Genomic DNA, 19,244 nt, shown 5'->3' on the forward strand with positions numbered 1-19,244 from the left:
TGTAGAATTTTCCATCAAAGGAAAAATGAATAGTTTTGAATATGAAGGCTTATAGGCGAAGTAACACAGTTTAAATTATAATCCATTACATCCCGGAGACATAATAGTTTATTTTTGACAACATTTAACGAACTGGCAAGTGCTGCCATAGGTACTGGTACAAATTCTTCAATAGCTTACTCTAAGCTGACAAGATAATCAGATATTGTTTGTAAAATAACAAAAAAAATAATAGAAATGTTTAGCCAACTCCGATATTGTTTATGAAGAGCAAGAAACAAAATGTAGTATCTTCTTCGATACTGGGCTTCGCTCAGTAATTGTGTATATCTGACAGTCATTCATATTTCTCAAATATTAGTCACATAAATTTACAGTACGACACATTAAAAAACATTACAAGTCTTCTTTGTCCTCTTACGGATTAAAAATGTCCTTTATACTATCGAGAATTTCCTCGTTTTCCAAAGGGATATGAAAGATCTTAAGTAATCAATGCTTGCATTTCTTTTTTTCTTTTTTTTTTTTTTTAAGAAATCAGTATACAGGTTGTAGTACTAAAACACGAAAGTAATACAGAACTCTAATAACTTTGGTTATAACATTTTCTCGTTTCGGTGGAAGCGAGTTTCTTTTATTATTATTTTCGAAATGCAAGAAACACAATCCCTTACTGTAGCAATTGAATTGCCTCCTCGCCATGTCCAGGCACTGATGGGGTCAGACACAACCCCCGCGCGTATCATTTCAATACTTTCTCAAATTTGCCCAGAGAACAGCACTTCCCTCACACATCGCATTTGATTGGTTCGTGCAAACGAGTATGCCTCTGGAAGTTACCCCTTTTCCAGAAACCCTTCCCACAAACATCGCACGTGAATGCTTTCTGACAAGTGTGAAGGCGAGCATGCCTCGACTGTGAGAAACTCTTCCCGCACGAATCACATTTGAATGGTTTGCTTTCTGTGTGCTTTCGAACATGCTTATTCAGATTTAGCGCTCTAGAGAAACACTGACCACAATCGTCACATTTGAAAGGTTTTTCGCCGGTGTGCTGGCGGGCATGACTCTTCACACTACCCGAATGAGAAAAACACATCCCGCACACATCGCACTTGAAAGGCTTCTCCCCAGTGTGCCTGCGGTAATGGCCCTTGAGATGTCCGGACCTGTAGAAACGCTTTCCACATACATCGCATCTGTAAGGTTTCTGCCCCGAGTGCAACACGTAATGGCCGGTGAGGTGTCCCGACCTAGAAAAGCACTTTCCGCACACATCGCATTTGAATGGATTTTCGCCCGTGTGTTGGCGACAATGGATTTTGAGTTGATCAACCTGCGAGAAACAATCACCACATTCATCGCACTTGAATGGCTTCTCTCCCGTGTGCTGGCGAGAATGGCATTTCAGTCGCTCCAACCTCGAGAAACTCTTCCCACACAAATCGCATTTGAAAAGCTTCTTCTCTCCTGTGTGCACGCGATAATGGCTCTTGAGGGAATACGAACGGGTGAAGGCCTTGCCACATACATCGCATTTGAAACGCGTTTCTCCCGGGTGCTTCCCGAGTTGATCGCTGTCAGAGAAATACAAACCACCGTCGGCATTCTGCAAGCGGCTCTCCTCAGATGATGGGTTTTCTACATCAGTGCCAGAAACATTAACCTCGTCCTTTTTAATGATGCTACATTCTGCAGGCTGCTCGGAGGACACACAATTCTTGTTTTGTGCAACACCGTGCAAGTTTGACGATTCTCCCCAGTAATGGAGATCTGTAAACCTATCATGAGAATACATCGTCAGTTAAAACGGAAAGAAAGGTAGTTAAATAAAAATTAAAAAAAGCCCAGTTATGGGCCATTCCTATCGTCATATTTTTCATTTGTACTTGTCGGTATACGCATCGCATATATCCTATACATAATTTTTAGTTACGCAAACAGAAGTATTCCATGACTAGACAAACCATTACGAAACTGCTTTTTGAAAAACACTTCCCAGCTCTGTGACGACAGAATTACTGGAAACGCGCCTACTACAAAAGAAGCCAAGAAATACAAACATTCACATTATATACAGACTGCGCTCAAAAATAGGGATATTGTGGAGTTTCGAATAAATAAATGTCATTACATTTTAATAAAGTAAATGAAGGTGCAGATAATTACAAAGAAAAATTTCATTTCTTATGGGAAGGTTTATACAATAGAAACATCTTCAAAAATGTACTGATCTTATTACTAATTCGGGTGGCATATTACGATTCAGTAGACATAAATATTAACTTAAACTGGTTGGTGTGAGGCACGCATTCCTTATCTAACAACAATGGTGTTTATGTTACAGATGCTTCCCTGTCCTTAGAAGAAAGTGTATTCTTCATTTTCAGCGATTTCTCTGATAGGTAGTCTTGGGTTCAGTCCCAGAGAGTAACAGTTCAGTAACAGAGTCAGAGGGCTGGTTAGGTGACAGCGCACTCTTTGAAAAGAAAACAGGTTGTGGCAGCTGCTGTTGAGGATGTCTGAGTGACAGCAATACGGGTATGGTGTGGGGATTTTATCTTTCAAATTCTTTAAAAACATGGCTGCACAATAATTCCACTCGCATTCCTACCATGTATTTATCAACGAAGTATTAGTTACTTCCAACCCAGTTCCACTGGCTGATTGATCTCACGACGTTTCTGTGAAGGGTGTGCAGCTTACTACACTGATAGTGAGAAGTGTACAATGCGTCCAATCAAGGTTTGCACAACCTACCTACTCACCACGTAATACTTCGCACATTTATACGATTGCTGGAGTCATCTGCAGGGACCTGGCAAAATGTATTTAAGGAGTTACGGCATATAAATGATTTAAGAAAAGAAAACTTCCATAACTTCAGAGGAATCAAATCTCCATACCAATAAAGAAACAGCCAAATGATGTTTTCTTTTTTTTTTCTTACACAATTTCCTAATAATACTATTAGATTCTAAATAAAGTAATGTAGATATAAACCATATTCGATATCTTGTGTAAAATAGCATGTGTGTGAATGTACCTTACGCTATATCGAAAAACTTAAATAACAAATTTAAAGAATGTGGAGTGCAGAAAAGTTTCAATATATTTAACAATTATGCACATTAAATTCGCACCGAGATGCAAAGCCTTCCAAGCTTTATAAAACATACTAAAAACTTGAAAAAATTACTTCTGTAATCCTGAATATTAAGAACGTTCAGATGTTATGAATGTGTATTATGTGTACACGGAGGGAGCAAGTGAAGATCAGGGGTGGTTATCGCTTCTGCTTTCCATCACAGATTATCTTCTTTCTGTTCGTCAGTTTCCATTGAGGCTTTGCTTGTAGTGCATTGTATGTCTGTTTTGAGTGACGCGTACTGTTTCTAATGGCGAAATAGAAATCAGTAAAAACAACAAATAAAAATATTAAGGTGGAGGATATTTTTGGTACCCCAAAAAAACTGGATAACTGAAAACTCCTGAGTCTCTCTTCACTCGCACAGAATTAGGAAGTAAAGAACCTCCAGTGCATACAATTGCAGATAAAGTAGTGAGTAAATGGAAACACACTTTGATCCCTGTCGTTTCCATGACAACAATAACAGAATGATATTAAATTATCATAATAAAGTGAAGAATTTATTAAAAAAGGAAAAATCAGAAAATCTAAGGACTCTGAACTGGACTGTATGAGACGTAACAGCTTAAGACTATTTGATATTGCCATAAGCAAATGCTGTGACAAGATGAAACTGAAGATATTGTTCTCACCTCTCAGTGAAGGCATCATCTTCTTCAATGGATATTTCACCACTATTTTCCTCTTCTACTTTAATCACATCATCCGTTTCTTCCTAAAATCAATACAAATTAAGAAGAAAGAGTAGTTGCAGGTACATTTAAGACCACTTCACTGTTGAAGATATAATAAAGTACATGTTACACAAATCATCACAGCATGCTTATGGCTGCACAGACTAGCACTTTGCATTCTTGTTACAAAGGCATGCAGGAATCACTGGCAGTAGCAGCAGTAGTATTATAGCTTGTCAGCACCAATGCCTATTTACACTTTACACGATGTTAAAACAAAACAGCTGTGCAATGCAGACCTTGGAAGGCCATTCGATTCATTTCACTTATTGAATGTCATGTAGCTTTGAGTTCAAAACAACTAAAGACTTAAAAGAACTCAGTATCAGGTATGAGCATCGAGAAAACTTACAAACATTTTCTCTTTGCCCTTCTAAGCTTTGAGATATCTACACACTGCACTGATAACTGAAACATGTGAATAGTCAACTTCATCACCAACAGAGCACCGGTGTAAGGATGTTAATGCACAACACTGTCTAAGTTTAGGAGTAGGCCTAATATATTCCAGGGGTGTTAACACTGCTACTCATTATCAAGCAACTTTACGCTCATATATTTTTTCACATGAATTCCATTTAATATGATACTAAGAAAAGACTGAGTGTATTACATTTGATTACATTGGTGTTATGAAATGGTGAGTGGTAGTTTATGTACCTTAAAAGAAAGACACATACCAAAGGAAGTAGATGTTTACAACATAAAATATGTCGCTTACAAACTCATAATCTAAAATCAGAAAAATGAGAAAGGCATACTATTGATTTGCAAGAGTAAGAAATGGTGCATTGATTAGAACATCTGTAGACTGGACTTATCGCACTGCACATATAATGAATCTGAGTCATAGTATCTCAAGCATCATTGCATACTACACAAGTGACACGAAATTATGTTACTGGAAGTAAACAACAAGTCACTGATTTTATGTCAATGACTTGGAATAGAAGGTTTAACCATGCACCTTAATTTAATTTAATTTTTTTTTTATTTTATTGGGTTATTTTACGGCACTGTATCAACATCTCGGTTATTTAGCGTCGAATGAAATGAAGGTGGTAATGCCGGTGAAATGAGTCCGGGGTCCAGCACCGAAAGTTACCCAGCATTTGCTCGCATTAGGTTGAGGGAAAACCCCTGAAAAAACCTCAACCAGGTAACTTGCTCCGACTGGGATTCGAACCCGGGCCACCTGGTTTCGCGGCCAGACGCGCTGACCGTTACTCCACAGGTGTGGACCCTTAATTTGTTAAGGTAGAAGATCTCTGGAGATGTTGTTTGTGCCAAAGAGTTCAGTTGCAAGCAAGTTCACAACACAACTATCATTAAGCTTCACTCACCTCATTCTCGTGCTTCACCACTGGAAATGTAATGGACTCCGCTGTGTCTTCAATTTTAATTTCTGATTTCAGAGTGCAGCTGGGGCTTGTACTCTCCAGCGTTGTCGACTGTGGGATTGAAAAATTATAGTCCTGCAGAATAAACAGATATAGTCAATTCGTAATCAATTATAAAATCAATTCTTTTGTTACAGTCCTTAGCTGTATGTCTGCATGCCAACACATGTTTACTTCTCTTACACAGAGTACAGGTTCCACTACCATGATGATAAACCAGTGCAATGTATCGTGAGGTTCTATATTGCAACTTCTACATTTTTCCCCCATTACTTCATTACCTGCTAAGATATAGTGATTTCCTAGGCGTCAGTTCACTTCACTACTGAAAATAGTTCCTGGAATGCACGCATCTTACAGATATCACCATTATTTAACTGTTGAACTGGTACAGTGAGCTGTTGTACAAGCAAGCTACTATAAAAACTAAATTCATTATATCAGATTGTATATCGTGTGCACATTTTATATTTCGATAACAGTATAACATAATATATTGTGTAAATGTAATCATTATAATGTAATTCAGCTTTATGGAGAGAAATAGCATAAACCAGAATTACTAATTTTGTTACATTAGATTCAAGGTAGGTAGCATTTAAGTCCTAGACGTCTTTAATTATTAGTACCTCATCATATTGATTTCAGTATACACAGCCTTTTCACATGTTATGGCTATTTTAACTACTAGGTTATTTAGCGTCAATGAGACTGGTCATAGCGAGATGGGATTTGGCGAGATGAGGCCGAGGATTCGCCATGTGTATTACCTCGCATTCATCTTATGGTTGGGGAAAACCTCGGAAAAAACCGAACCACGTAATCAGCCCAAGCGGGAATCGAAACGGCTATTTCAATAATACTATGACATGCATTCCGTAATGGCAACAAATCAGTGACGACTGTATTCTTACAGGTACTGCATAATACATCAGCGATTGTTTCATAACTCTGCAATAATGAAAGTCTCGAAGTAGCCATATTTTGTAAATACAATGGCTGTTTCTGATTTGTAGAAAACAACAGAGTCATAATGGTACAAACAAAAGTGCTTTATAAAAATTCAACTCAGTGTTTTGGGGCATTACAAGAGGCCTGTCGGAGCTATTGCAAGTTGGCTGGAAGCCCAAATCACATATGACAGATTGCTCAACCCTATGTTAAAATCGGTAGCACCTTGAAGAGAACAACCGCCAGGATCGCCACCGTCCGCCGTAAACGAATACGAGATGACAATACAGTCGTTAATGCAATTCAAGTGGGAGTTATGACGTGATTCCTTATGTAACAACTAGATGGCAGCATACTAAACCTGACGAAAGTTGTTACCGTCAAAGCCTATAAGACCGAGCAATGTGGGTATATATTATGATCTAGGGTGGAAGCGAGGCATTTGCTTTCATTCAAGAGATGACATCCGAAAAACTTCAGATTGATCAGTGAGAGAGAGAGATATCCAGAAATGCTGCTGCAGATGGAGACTATATCAAAAGTATGTAATGTCAAATAAACTTAGTGTGAAACAGCAACTATCACTTTTTGTCTTAAGCACTATGCAGGCAATTGATAAGGTTAGGATTAAAGAAGCAGTACATAGCGCATGGTGTAAAAAATAAATTACATATTAATATCGAATTAATAAATCAAAAAACTCATCAATACAATAAAAAGGATGCTTCACTAACTACGTGTATAATCTAGTTTCAAAACTTCCACTATTTAAGTGTTTTACATTTTCAGGAAGCTTATTATAAAATTTAGGTCTAAGAAACAAATTCATATTATGGGTCTTATTTCATCTAAAATAAGGCACATTTAATTTTGATCTTGACCCGGAATAATAATGGTGTATATCACATCTTAAATCAAAATATGTTGAGGAATCAACTGAGATATCTAACAGTGTTTTCAATTAATATTGGAAATATTCTGTATTCTGAAAGGACTACAATTTGAAATATTTCAGAAAAGTGAGAACTCGATTCTCTTGTATATTTTCATCTACATAAAATCAGAATTATCGTTTTCCGCTTAATTGTAGCAGCATGCACGTATTTCCCATGTCAAATCAATCAAAGAGTTCTGAATACAAATTTGTTGTGAAGAAGCGCCATCAGCCAAAGCATATTAACACATAGGCATAACAAACGAAAAATGTGACTTGTAAGGAAATACGTTCATATCCTAAATTCAGTGCCATACAATATCTGGCCGTGTAGATTTCAGCACAGCGACATATGAATGCATGACAGAAAGCAGACAATAAGGCCAATTTGTACTTCTAAACTTACCGCATATGAAAAATTGTCCTTCTTCAGATCGTCTGCTGACTCTACAGCCAGTGGGTCCGCCCCGGGTTCTGTCTTAATCTCATCCATTACTGCAGAACCAGAAAATTGTGTTTGGAGGCCAACTTTGTGAGCGAGCTGTTAGAAATAATAAAGGCGATTTGAAATGCTGTACGGCAAAACATGTGAGGCACAAATATTGCCAAGTTGTGAACTTCTTCTGCTGTATGTTGTACAGGGTGCGTCTAAAACAGCTGACGGTGTTTGCAATGCAATACAAATCATACCCGCTGTAGTGGGTGTCCTTGTGTTGGAATGTTGGACCACTGAACATCGCATTGCTGCCTATCAAAACAGAGTCCGTGGGTTTGATACACGTCATGCACCTAGTCAATAAAGAATACCAAACCACCAGGACGTCCTCATACATCTGCAGATGTGGAACGGGTGCGTCGTAGCCCAGCCAGTCAACTCAGTCACATGCTGTCACCCTTCGTTTGCATGACAGAAGTGTTCGTCCAATACTGCACTTCCATCCCTACAAAATTCAACTAACACATGAAATTATAGAGCAAGACAAGGTGAGTGGACTGAAATTCTTCAACAATCCAGACGTAGTGAATACATTGATCATGTCCACTCTGTGGATACGTCAACAAGAAGAATTACTGATAGTGGGCTACCAACAATCCTCATGAAATCCCGCTGCACAGTGAAAAGGTGACAGTCTGGTGCGGAATTTGTTCGGATGGCATCACTGGGCCTTATTTCTTCGAGGATGAGGAAGGAGCAACAGTGACTATCAACTCTGAGCGTTACATCAACATGCTGGAAACGCTTCTTCCGAATTTCGTCTGTGGTCATCGTGAGTCAGATGGACCAACTGCTCACACAGCTAGGATCTCCACGGCCATTCTTAGAAGACTGTTTCCAGGGTGGCTAATTGGCCCCCAGATCTCCTGATCTCAGAGTTCCTCACTTCTTCCTCTGGGGCTACCTCTAGGGTAAGGTGTTCGAAACACATACTCCTAGCCGCATTCAATTGAAAGAGAGTGTATCCAGAGCATTCCACATGAGATTATTCAACATGCAATGACGTCGGTGACATCTCGGCTCCAGGAATGTATTCAAAGGAATGGAGGTCACTTGCCAGGTGTGATATTTAAGACAAAGTATTAACTAGTCAAACTTCAGAAGAAATGTATTGAATGCACGCAATAAAACACATATTTGCACTTCCTATTACATTTTTATTTCATTTCCAAAACGATCAGGTGTTTTAGACGCACCCTGTATTTATGTATCAATATTCATTGATAAAGACCCTTTTCACATTAATCAGTAATCGATAAATTTTATGTTAACTAACTCTCAGATCAAACACTTTCAAATTTAGGCTTATATCTAATAGATTTCCTACCTCTTATGTGTGGTAGCGTACCTATAGAAACATACAAATGAAGAGAAAAAATAAGAAATAGATAGGAATTAGATTGTTACTAAAATAGTAACGACTTTTATTGAGGTAATAACACATGCCTGTCACCATTTTAACAGTAACTTTCCAACATAATTCCGACGCGAAATACGCGTTGCCGCTCAATTTGTCTTGTTCCGAAAAAATGACACTTATCATTGTGAGGCAAATTTGACAAGGTTGCACATAACCTAATTGTACTGTCTACATTCAAAATGCATTTTAAAAAGGTCCAAATAATATTGCAATGTTATACATAAATGCACCTGCCAGGTAAGTGTTGCTTTCCGAGATGGTCTAGCATGTATTTTTGTTACAGGCTACTAAAAATGAATACATATTATGGAGTGTTTAGGTTTCCTTGAGATCTAAGTACAAGCAGTTTGCTGCTCAAATTACTTCGACGAATAACTGGGAGTGACCGGTGGATTGCGCTCAACGTTTGAAAATAAGTTCATTGCAAAATGTGATACTTACAAAGATTCAAACGGAAAAGATAAAGTTAATAAATCTCCCAGAATATTAGTAACACATCAACTGCAGACATGTTCACGTTAACGATATCGTCATAATCACGGCATATTCGATTCAACAATAGATAGGTACTGCAATGAGTTGTTCATGACCACAGCAGTGGAGTGTTGGTCCGGGTTCAAATCCTGATTGGGTTTTCCCTCAATCAATTGAAACAGAATTGCTGGCTAACGGTAATTTCCTAGAAGACGGGCAAAATCCAACATGGCTGACGAAAACTACCAAAACCGTTCTGCCAACTATGAAGTCCAAATGTCACCAAAAATCGCAAAATCAAAGATGAAAAATCAAATATATATTCGTATTTTTAAAGAAGAACAAGCCCTCCAAAAAATGAAAATATATTTAATTTTTCGCCTTTGATTTTTTTTGGCGTTTCGTGGCATTCGAACTTCATAGTTGGTAGTACTTTTCTGGCAGTTTTCGTCCGCACTTTATCCCCAAAAATCACAAAAACACAAAACATAATAATTTATCACCTTATCAAATAAAATTCAATTCTCATTGACGTCTTCATCGACAACCACTTCACTTCCAGTATAAATGACACAGGCTTTAAGGCAATTTAACCTTAAACCATGCAGGCAACAAAGAACTAAACTAACACTTTGTCGTACAGTCAACTGTGCATAAATAAACCACGTCTTTACACTAAATGAAATTCTCTTCGAACACTTATTACACCATAACATCTACAGAAAATTCAGTAAGTAATTTCTTTAAACCACAGAAAAAACAGTTTTCTCCTCAACATTCAACACAATCCTTAATCACCAGCGAAAGAACTAAACCAAAATCGACACAAAATTTAATCAATAATTTCAGAACACGGATTCCTTCCTTTCCCTCTTACTTCAAAATTCCAACCTTGTGCACACAAAATAAATTATTGGCACTGAAAAGTGCCTTTTCGTAAGCATGATGATGCTCATTCGACAAATGCAGACAAATCTACAATGTAACATCACTCAAACAACCAGGAACAACTGACGTCATTATCCATTCAAAATTAATGAAAATTCTAGAATAAATTACAACTATAACCAATCAAATCGAAAGAAAATCATAAAATGACAAACTTTCAATAGCTTTAGCCATCAGACACAACATAACACCACTCACGTCAAACAACCAAGAACAACTGATAACGTCATTATCCATTCAAAATTAACGAAAATTCTAGAACAAATGACAACTATAACCAATCAAATTAAAAGAAAATCACGGCGACACCTAGTATAAAAACCTAGTACTAACATGTAAAAGTCACTAAAAGATCACTAACATTTAACTCTGAAATAAAAAAGTTGGTAATACGTACTATATTCAACCAAGTGCCCGTCTTCTATGAAATTACCTGGCTAACTTTCGGCGTTGGACCTCGGACTCATTTCGCCATCATTAATTCAGAAATCATCATCATCCATACCATAGCCCGGGTTCAGTTGCCGGTGCGGCGCGCTGTACTTGTACAAGAGCACGGCCGTTCCACTACCCAATCTTTCAGCGTAGGAGTGGTAAGCACAATAAGCCCCTGGCTGCAGTGCAAGCCTTTGGGCCCGCTTCCGTAGCCTACAAGAGAAAAGAAATGCATGAATTGAAGGTGTCTTTTTTTTTTTCTTTTTTTTTTTTTTTCACTCTTGTACGGAGGAGAGAGCCGAAGGCCTACATTGCAGCCTGAGGCTTATTGTGCTTACCACTCCTATTATGGGTAGCCGAACGCATGCGCTCTTGTACAATGCAGCCAGGGCTGGGCAAAATACTGACATTCAAGTATTTGAAATACAAATACAAAATACTTTAAAAAAATTAACCAAAATACATTTGTACCGGTATATCAAATACTCGAAACAATATATAAAGAAATATGAACATTAGTGAAAATCCAAACTATTATATTAACATTAAAAGTATTTTTATCTCGAAGTTTTATATGAACACTGTAACTGAACATTCTTTCTTTTCCCAGTCAGCAATGAAATTATGCTATATATGAATAATTTCTTCTCCCTTTCAAAAAAATCAGTCTTTCAAAAAGTTCATCAAATAAGGATCCCCTTGCTGGTGAATGAATAAATCCTGCAAAACAGAACAGTCTTTCTACAGGCGGAGAGGAACACAAACTTGTATTATACTTTATAAAAGCTTGTTTCACTGTTGGGAAATTCTCTAGAGTGCACAGGGTTGTCCCTTTGTCATTGAAGAATTGTATGAGCTCATACTCCGCAGTAGACGAGTTCTTTTCTTTTTGCTTTTAAAAGTCTGTTGTACATAAAAATTGTTTTCATGGTCTGAACTGACAAAAGGTGTAGCAGAGAACTGCTCAGCTGATTTCACACACATTCTGTATCCTGTTCTTATCATTTGGTGAGGCAGTGTCAGGTAGCCATCTCATCTTAAATGAAGTGTGGAAGCAAGCTGCCAAAATAGCTCAAATTGCTTCTGGGGTCAGATCAAACATCGCTTTAAATCTAGATGAAAGCGAACTTATTAGAATTCGAGTTACTTGGAATAGATGGCGTAGATTGCTAGATAACAGAGTATATAACCTGTTTTTTTTTGAGGGAAATTAATGTGGGCAAAAGTTGGCCGTAATAGCAAGTCTTCTCATTTTGTATTAAATCAAGGGCTGCGGCAATGAGTTTCAGAACTGCACAATACTCTTCAGGCACTGAAACTCAACATCTTTGAAGGTTATTATTACAGATATATTAATTTGTCCTACAAAATTTATCTGTAATATTGACACTTAATATTTTAGGAGAAAAATTAAATCTTTGAAGGTTGACAATCCCAGTTTTTCGCATATACCAGTACTGTTTATATCATGTTTGAATTGCAATATTTGAGAGATTGAGTCATAAAGGGAATTCCATCGAGTTGGGCAAGGAAACTTTAATGAATATTTCAAGACATCTGATATAAATTCTAAGGATTTGGGTCTCCTAAACGCATTCCATAATGCTGAACATTTAGCAAGTGTTGGGTGATGGATCCTTGATGCTGCTGGAGATTTCTTTATGGCATTAAGGAAATCAGTTGTGGCAAGAAAACTAAGTGTATGGCTAGCACATCTGAAATGGGTAGGCAAATAAGACAAAGTTCATTCTTCAAATCCAAATCCAAAACTTGAAGGACAAGAAGAAGAAGACGAAAGTATTTTGAGTATTTGAAATGTTATGTATTTAAATACAAAATACTTTCGAAAATCCTTACAAATTATAAAATACAAATGCATTTCAAATACTGGCCAGCCCTGAATGCACTATGTAATTAACAAAAGAGCTGGCATATCTATTCTGCAGGAAACACTTGTTTTACAGAACTTCTTACAAGTAGGACGATTTCCTGAGAATAAATGCTTTGCGAAACAAACGAGGACCATGTTACTAGTGCAGCAACTTTAAAGGAGCTGCATAAAAATAAAGTTGTTATAAAATCAAACAAAACCACATCTTTTTATTCTGTTCACAAATAAATAAAAATCTAGTGTATCTAGTACTGAGTATGAGTCAACCTCTTCATACACAGGCATGATATCCCTCCCCTCAGCCATCACTTGAATTAAGCAGTTTGAGTATTCTTCCCCTCCTACCTTCCCATTTGGGGGCTTCATTTTATATGACGCAATCTTTGCTGACCACTGCTTTACGACTTAAACTAATAGCAATATTGTCTTCTTTGTACGCAAAATACTTATTAACAAGAAGAAAATTAACAATTCGAAGAAAAATTCATATCTCAAAATGGGTGCAAAAATTAATTTTGGGGATGTGCAGTCAATCAAATAGGCATAAATTGAATACAGTATAACATCGATTATCCGAACTAATTCCGACCAGCTGTAGTTCAAATATTTGCATGTTATGCGCCAAATCCTCTTGCCTATAAAAAGTTTTGCAGACATTAGAAATCCTGGGTGACCTAATAAGACACATTAACACAGGTAAGCTAATATTTAAATCTAAAATTTTACTTCGATTGTTTTATTCCATACATCATACAGAGTACTGCAATCTTGAGATGGAGAAAAACAAAAATGTATTATTCACAGTAAATAGTACATTAATTTACAAGCAGTCAGTGAACTAACTATAACAGTATCACATACAAAATAATGACGGTGAACTCTCATTTCCATCGACTTTCCCTGCCATATGCAGATTCAGCAATCATCAATCGGAGCCATACTATTGATCCAGTAACACGTGACTTTTTAGGAGTGCTAAGGTGATAAATCGCCAACCTGGTGATGGAAGACGTAGTACATGCAGAGAAGAATTATTTCTTATGTGTAACACACCCAACTTATAGAGGATATCAAATTGGTGGAATTTTCTTAAATCAGTTCTTCAGCTTTCCTCCTGTTCTTTGAATTAGGCAGTGCAATGCAGGTGGTAATAATACATAGCAATGAAACAGGATATGGAAAAAAGGGTTGTCACATTTTGCCGAAAATAAGTCATCGACACGATAAAATGCATAAATGTGTAGAAAATGGGTCAAATCCAATGCACGTATACACAATATCCGTTGGTTGTAAGTTTTATTTCAACTGAAATGATTCACTGATTAAGGACCTGGTATTGGATTAGCCAACCTTGCAAACAGTAATGTGAAACATTTCATTGAGCCAGAAAAGATTAATCATTGTAAATATATAAGTATGTAACGTATATATAGAATACACTCAAATCATTATAAAGTATCAAAATTAATTCATAGAAAAAATAGTATCAGGGAAACAATGTGATTTGCCTAAAAAATATTACATATTATATTGTATGTCTGCATTTTTTACCTTTCCTCTGTCATTCTAACAGAACCCTATCCATTGCATAGGATTTCATTACAAAAAGTTTTTTGCGATTATCTCAGTGGTAGTTCCTATAAACTTAGGATATTTTCAAGTTTCAGATGATGAAAATTTGATTTTCGTCTTGTACCGAATTACTAGGTGACCATTTTGTATGTGGAATGTAAACATTGGCGCTGCGATCTTATGTTGTTACTCCGTGCGCAAGAGAAAAACAAAGTCTATGGAACAAGAGGGTGATCGTGCTGCACAGATGATGTAACAGTGTTGGTACAAGCGACTAATGTGCAGGTAATATTATTGTTATTAGTAGTAGAAACATTTTGATTTTCAACATTATTTATCGAGATAAGAAAAAATTTTCTCATGATAGGACAAGTCGTAAATTTTGGATCACGAGGCATCTTGTTTTATGCTTAGACCCTTAGTGTCTGAAACAAAATAAGTACACCTTCAGATGGAATATTGCTTCCTATAAGATTAAATAACGGAAGTATGCAGAGCATGCTATTATGAAGGTGTTAGACCGCCAATAAATCAAAAACATCTGAATGTTTAACAAGCAGAACTAACTTTAGAAGAAGATACGAAATGTGAGATTACCGAATTCCAGGCGAAAAGATATTTAGCTCCATTTGATCTATTAATGCAGAGAAACTGATGATTATATCGCAAAGTAGATTCGGTTACATTCATCTTACCAAGAAGTGCTTGTCACTGCGGCAATATATTTTTAGTTTTAACACTATAACAATATCTAGTATCTGGAAGTATGACTAACGCGGATATATTACTTCAGGTTGAGATAAATCATTATTGCAAGTTAAAACTATACTAGAGCAGAAATCCAGTTTTATACAAACGGGAACAAACTCTTACGTTTAAATACAAAATTGTATTTTTAATCAATCAATAATCGACATATTACAATCTACATAGTTAAATATTTTACCTTTATACGGTCTTCAAGCATAAATTAATTTGTGAATTCTTGTACAGAATTATCCTATACAAATTTGAATGGTAGATGACATCTGTAAAAAAAATCAGACAACGAAACCTTTGCAAGAAAATGTCTGGGGTGCAAACCTGAAAGGATTCTGATTAATTTTTCCTAGCATATGTGAAATATGACGAACTTCATATCATATCTAATTCAACAGATGATTTGGCACGTAAATTGATAACGACTTCTTTCTAGGTGAATGAAAGAGGGTGTTGTAACACTGCATACCAGGGATCAAGAATGAAAGCAAAGCTTCGATCATACACGTCACATCTGCATACCACGTGTCATAAACAGAAAAGAATATTGGATGCAGTTTGTTTGTTACAGGAGCCAGTATACTAAAGGCCTGGAGATGGCTTAGACACAGGCCCGACAGTGACGTCTCCTGTGTCACCAACAAGGTCAGTGGAAACGTGAAGGCTAGTGCAGTATGTTTCCATGAAAATGTCAGCAGTCAATGTGATTAACTCCATTCTATTTGCTGTGCATTCTATCTGAGCTGGAATAACAGAATGCTCTAACTATTCGGTACTGAAATATTATTTCTCTTGTTTATTAAATAGTTTCAAAGGACTGTCAAGAATTGAATTGCAAATTAATATAAGTGATTCTAGCTGGAATTAGTAGAATTTGTTGACTTGTGGTGAAGTATTAGTTTACGTTGTTCAATAATAGTTTAATGGCACTTTAAAATTTTGAACTGCAATTTAATATGAGCGATTTCTCTGAGGAAAATGTTGGTAATATGAGCATTGACAATGATGACAGTGGATCACACCCAGACTACAGATCATGTGACATGAGCGATTCCTCTGAGGAAAATGTTGATGTAAGCACTGACAAGAAAAAATGTTTGCTAAAGCATGAATGTAATTTAAGGAATACTAAAAGGGCTCCTGTTTTTATGTCATCATCAATGACTGCTTCTGGAACCGGTATAAGTAGTATTGAACAAAGTGCTAGCCCTACTCCAGATGAAAACAACCCATTGTGTTAATGGTAAAGATATAAATGTGCAACAAGAAGATACTGATGCCAGCTACTCAGCTGACAAGCTATGTGGAAAAGGGCTCAACAAAGTAAACGAAGAGTTTCTGGACAAGAATATGAAACTAGAAAAGGTAAGTAATTCGTGCCAAGATGTGTAACTGTGGTAGATAGTGCAAGTCCAAAATATCTTCAGCTTATAGAGAAGTTCATTTCATGATCTGGGAAATGATACCAAACAAAACTCGTTCCTTCCTGGTTGTTATTTCCTCATCCAATGTGCAAAGGCGTCGTCCTACTGATAGCTAAACAACATAGCTTTCTATCCCCATTCGAGTTGGAAATGGCAATGTTAGTGTGTAAGAAATATTTCCGCAAAACGTATCAAGTTTCTGATGGAAGAATTTACAACTGCAGCACTGAGAAGACTCCCGTCCTGCTAGAGGCCAATGTATGTATCAGATGATACTGCAGTCACTACACACGAGCTCATAATCCCCATAGGAAGTACCTAAATCCTGAAATGACAATAAAAAAATGTACGAATTGTGTGTTGCCTGGTGTCCAGCAAAAGAGAAGATGCACCATCACATATTTTCGTCACTATTCTACCTGCACATCAAAATCCCTGTCAAAGATACAAGCCAATTATGTGATAATTTACAAACACAGATTTTAAATGCAGAAGATGTAGACACAAAGAAGAATATAGAACAACAGAAAGAACTTCACCTAAGGAAATCTCAAAAAGCTAGACACAGGATAAAATGAAATCCTCTTACGATTATTATGTCTTCACCTTTGATTTGCATTTCCGAAATTATCGACATCATCACCTTATTAGGAAATAAATTTATATGTGCACAACTTTGGCCGTCACGAGTTTAAAAGTAGCAACACCTTCATGTATGTTTGGTCAGAGATTTCTGCATGCTAACACATCGCCACTTATTCGGACACTGCACAGGACAAAATCTTCTGAGCATGATGAAGTTAATATGAGCCCACAAATCAGAGCAGACGTAACTGACATGAAGTTCTTGGTATCCGATATCTCCCCAATGATACCGATTTTGCTCTCATAGAGAAAGAAGCCAGACGAACAGTGAACATATACTGGTATGATATACTGTTGGATGTAAAAAGAAGAACAATTAGTATTCTCTTATTGAGATGCAGCGTGAAGATTTCCGAGCAGAAGCAGTTGTCAACCATAAGAAGACTCTGAATGGATGAGATGAGATGGATCACACTTGAGAAGCAGGATCCAATGAAAATAAAATTGAAACCAAATTATGTGAAGAAATGGACTTCGAAGTAATTGATCTGCAGAAGAAAAAAGTTGGACGTCCCATTCTTAACTTAGACTCCATTCTTCAGGATGTATTATACCCTTCTGTTAGGACCTGTCACAACTGCAAAAGGAGGGATATGATGGATTTGTTGAAGTATATCCTACCAGTACACCACGCAGTTGGTAACCACCAGAGCCGATCTACCTCCCCCACAATCAGATGATGATAGTGTGTTGTACTATGACAAATCAGATTAGTCATGTACGAAGTGGTTTCCTCCAGGTAACAATAAATATGAAAGACAATATTGCTACTTTTTTGTAATAAAAGGTGTCACTGATTTTGAAATGTAATTGTTATTATTTCAGTTGACAGTTTCATTAACTCCAGAAAATTTCTCTAGAAATGTTTAATTTGTTCTGCATTATAAAAAAATGGTCATGAAAGTACGTATGCAGTAAACCTAAACACTAAACTGTATAATTGCATTTCAAAAAGTTATTTTCATACATCAAAGAATGAATTATGTGTAATTAACTTTAACCTCGAATATCTCAAAAACTTCGGAAAAAAAGTTATTCATGTTGACTTCTGAACGCGAGATATGTCGCCCATCGAACATGTCTGGGATATGGTTGGTCGGCAACTTGTTCGTCATGGTCCTGCAGCATCCACTCATGACGCTTTGTGGACTCGCACACAAAATGCGTGGAGGGAGATCCCCAAGGAACATATCCAGGCCTTTGATTCCATGCCACGACGCTTAGAGGCTCTGATTGCAGCGCATGGAGGCTTCACAGCATACTAATATCTCACGGTCACAGATCAGGTACAATTCTGTAATTCTAATCATTTGTATATTGTCACGTCCTTACTCTGTGGTATCAATTTCATTTCAGTCACATGTATCCTTCTTGGTGTTGCAATTTCCACAAACATTAGTGTATTATAACCACTAGACCTCTAATTATTTCTTTTTCACAATTTGCGATTTACAGTTTTAAACTATTTCTCTTTCACAATTTGTTATTTATGAAACAAATAAAGAAATTATTTTCACGCGAAATAAAACTAAAAATTTAGGAAATTCGTTCATTTTGACAAGGAAACCAAAAGTCCAGTAATCACAACTCTCTCTACCCAGAGAAACCGTCCATACATGTAATCTTCCACGTATATTAACATTGGATTTGAATATATGTGTTCGCATTGTTTTGAGTGCGTAAATTTTGACGCTAATGTGACTAGAGAATATCTAACTACAGATTTTATAATCAAAGAGTTACCTGCAGCTACGATGCAAACCAGCAGTTTCTGATCCCTAATTAAGAACACCGCTCACCAACTTATCCACATTAAAATGCCACTCGTATTTTTATTCCATTCATCTCTATTTGCTGACATGCGACATTTTTATAAATAGGTACTCGTAAAATCTTCCATTCTTCCCTGCCACCATGCCTTAAATAGGTGATAAGTTTGCATAAAATTGGCATTAGAATAGCTTTGAGATGTTTTAGAAAATAAAATGTTTTTAAAAATATTACTCACAG

General features: G+C 36.8%; 1 protein-coding gene across 5 annotated transcripts in view; it reads right to left on the reverse strand.

Moving 5' to 3' along the window:
* Positions 1 to 90: 90 nt before the first annotated feature.
* Positions 91 to 19,244, reverse strand: part of LOC138695738 (zinc finger protein ZFP2-like) — a 43,942-nt gene continuing 24,788 nt past the window's right edge. For all 5 annotated transcript variants that reach the window (XM_069819882.1, XM_069819881.1, XM_069819885.1 and 2 more), the window contains 4 exons: positions 7,577 to 7,711; positions 5,229 to 5,360; positions 3,784 to 3,866; positions 91 to 1,781 (listed from right to left, as the gene is read on the reverse strand). In XM_069819882.1, the coding sequence (XP_069675983.1) occupies positions 788 to 1,781; positions 3,784 to 3,866; positions 5,229 to 5,360; positions 7,577 to 7,711 (1,344 nt within the window). In that variant the 3' untranslated portion in view covers positions 91 to 787. The remainder of the gene's footprint in view (positions 1,782 to 3,783; positions 3,867 to 5,228; positions 5,361 to 7,576; positions 7,712 to 19,244) is intronic.

This window comes from Periplaneta americana, chromosome 3 (genome assembly GCF_040183065.1).
Source record: "Periplaneta americana isolate PAMFEO1 chromosome 3, P.americana_PAMFEO1_priV1, whole genome shotgun sequence".
NCBI classification, from domain to species: Eukaryota; Metazoa; Arthropoda; class Insecta; order Blattodea; family Blattidae; genus Periplaneta; species Periplaneta americana.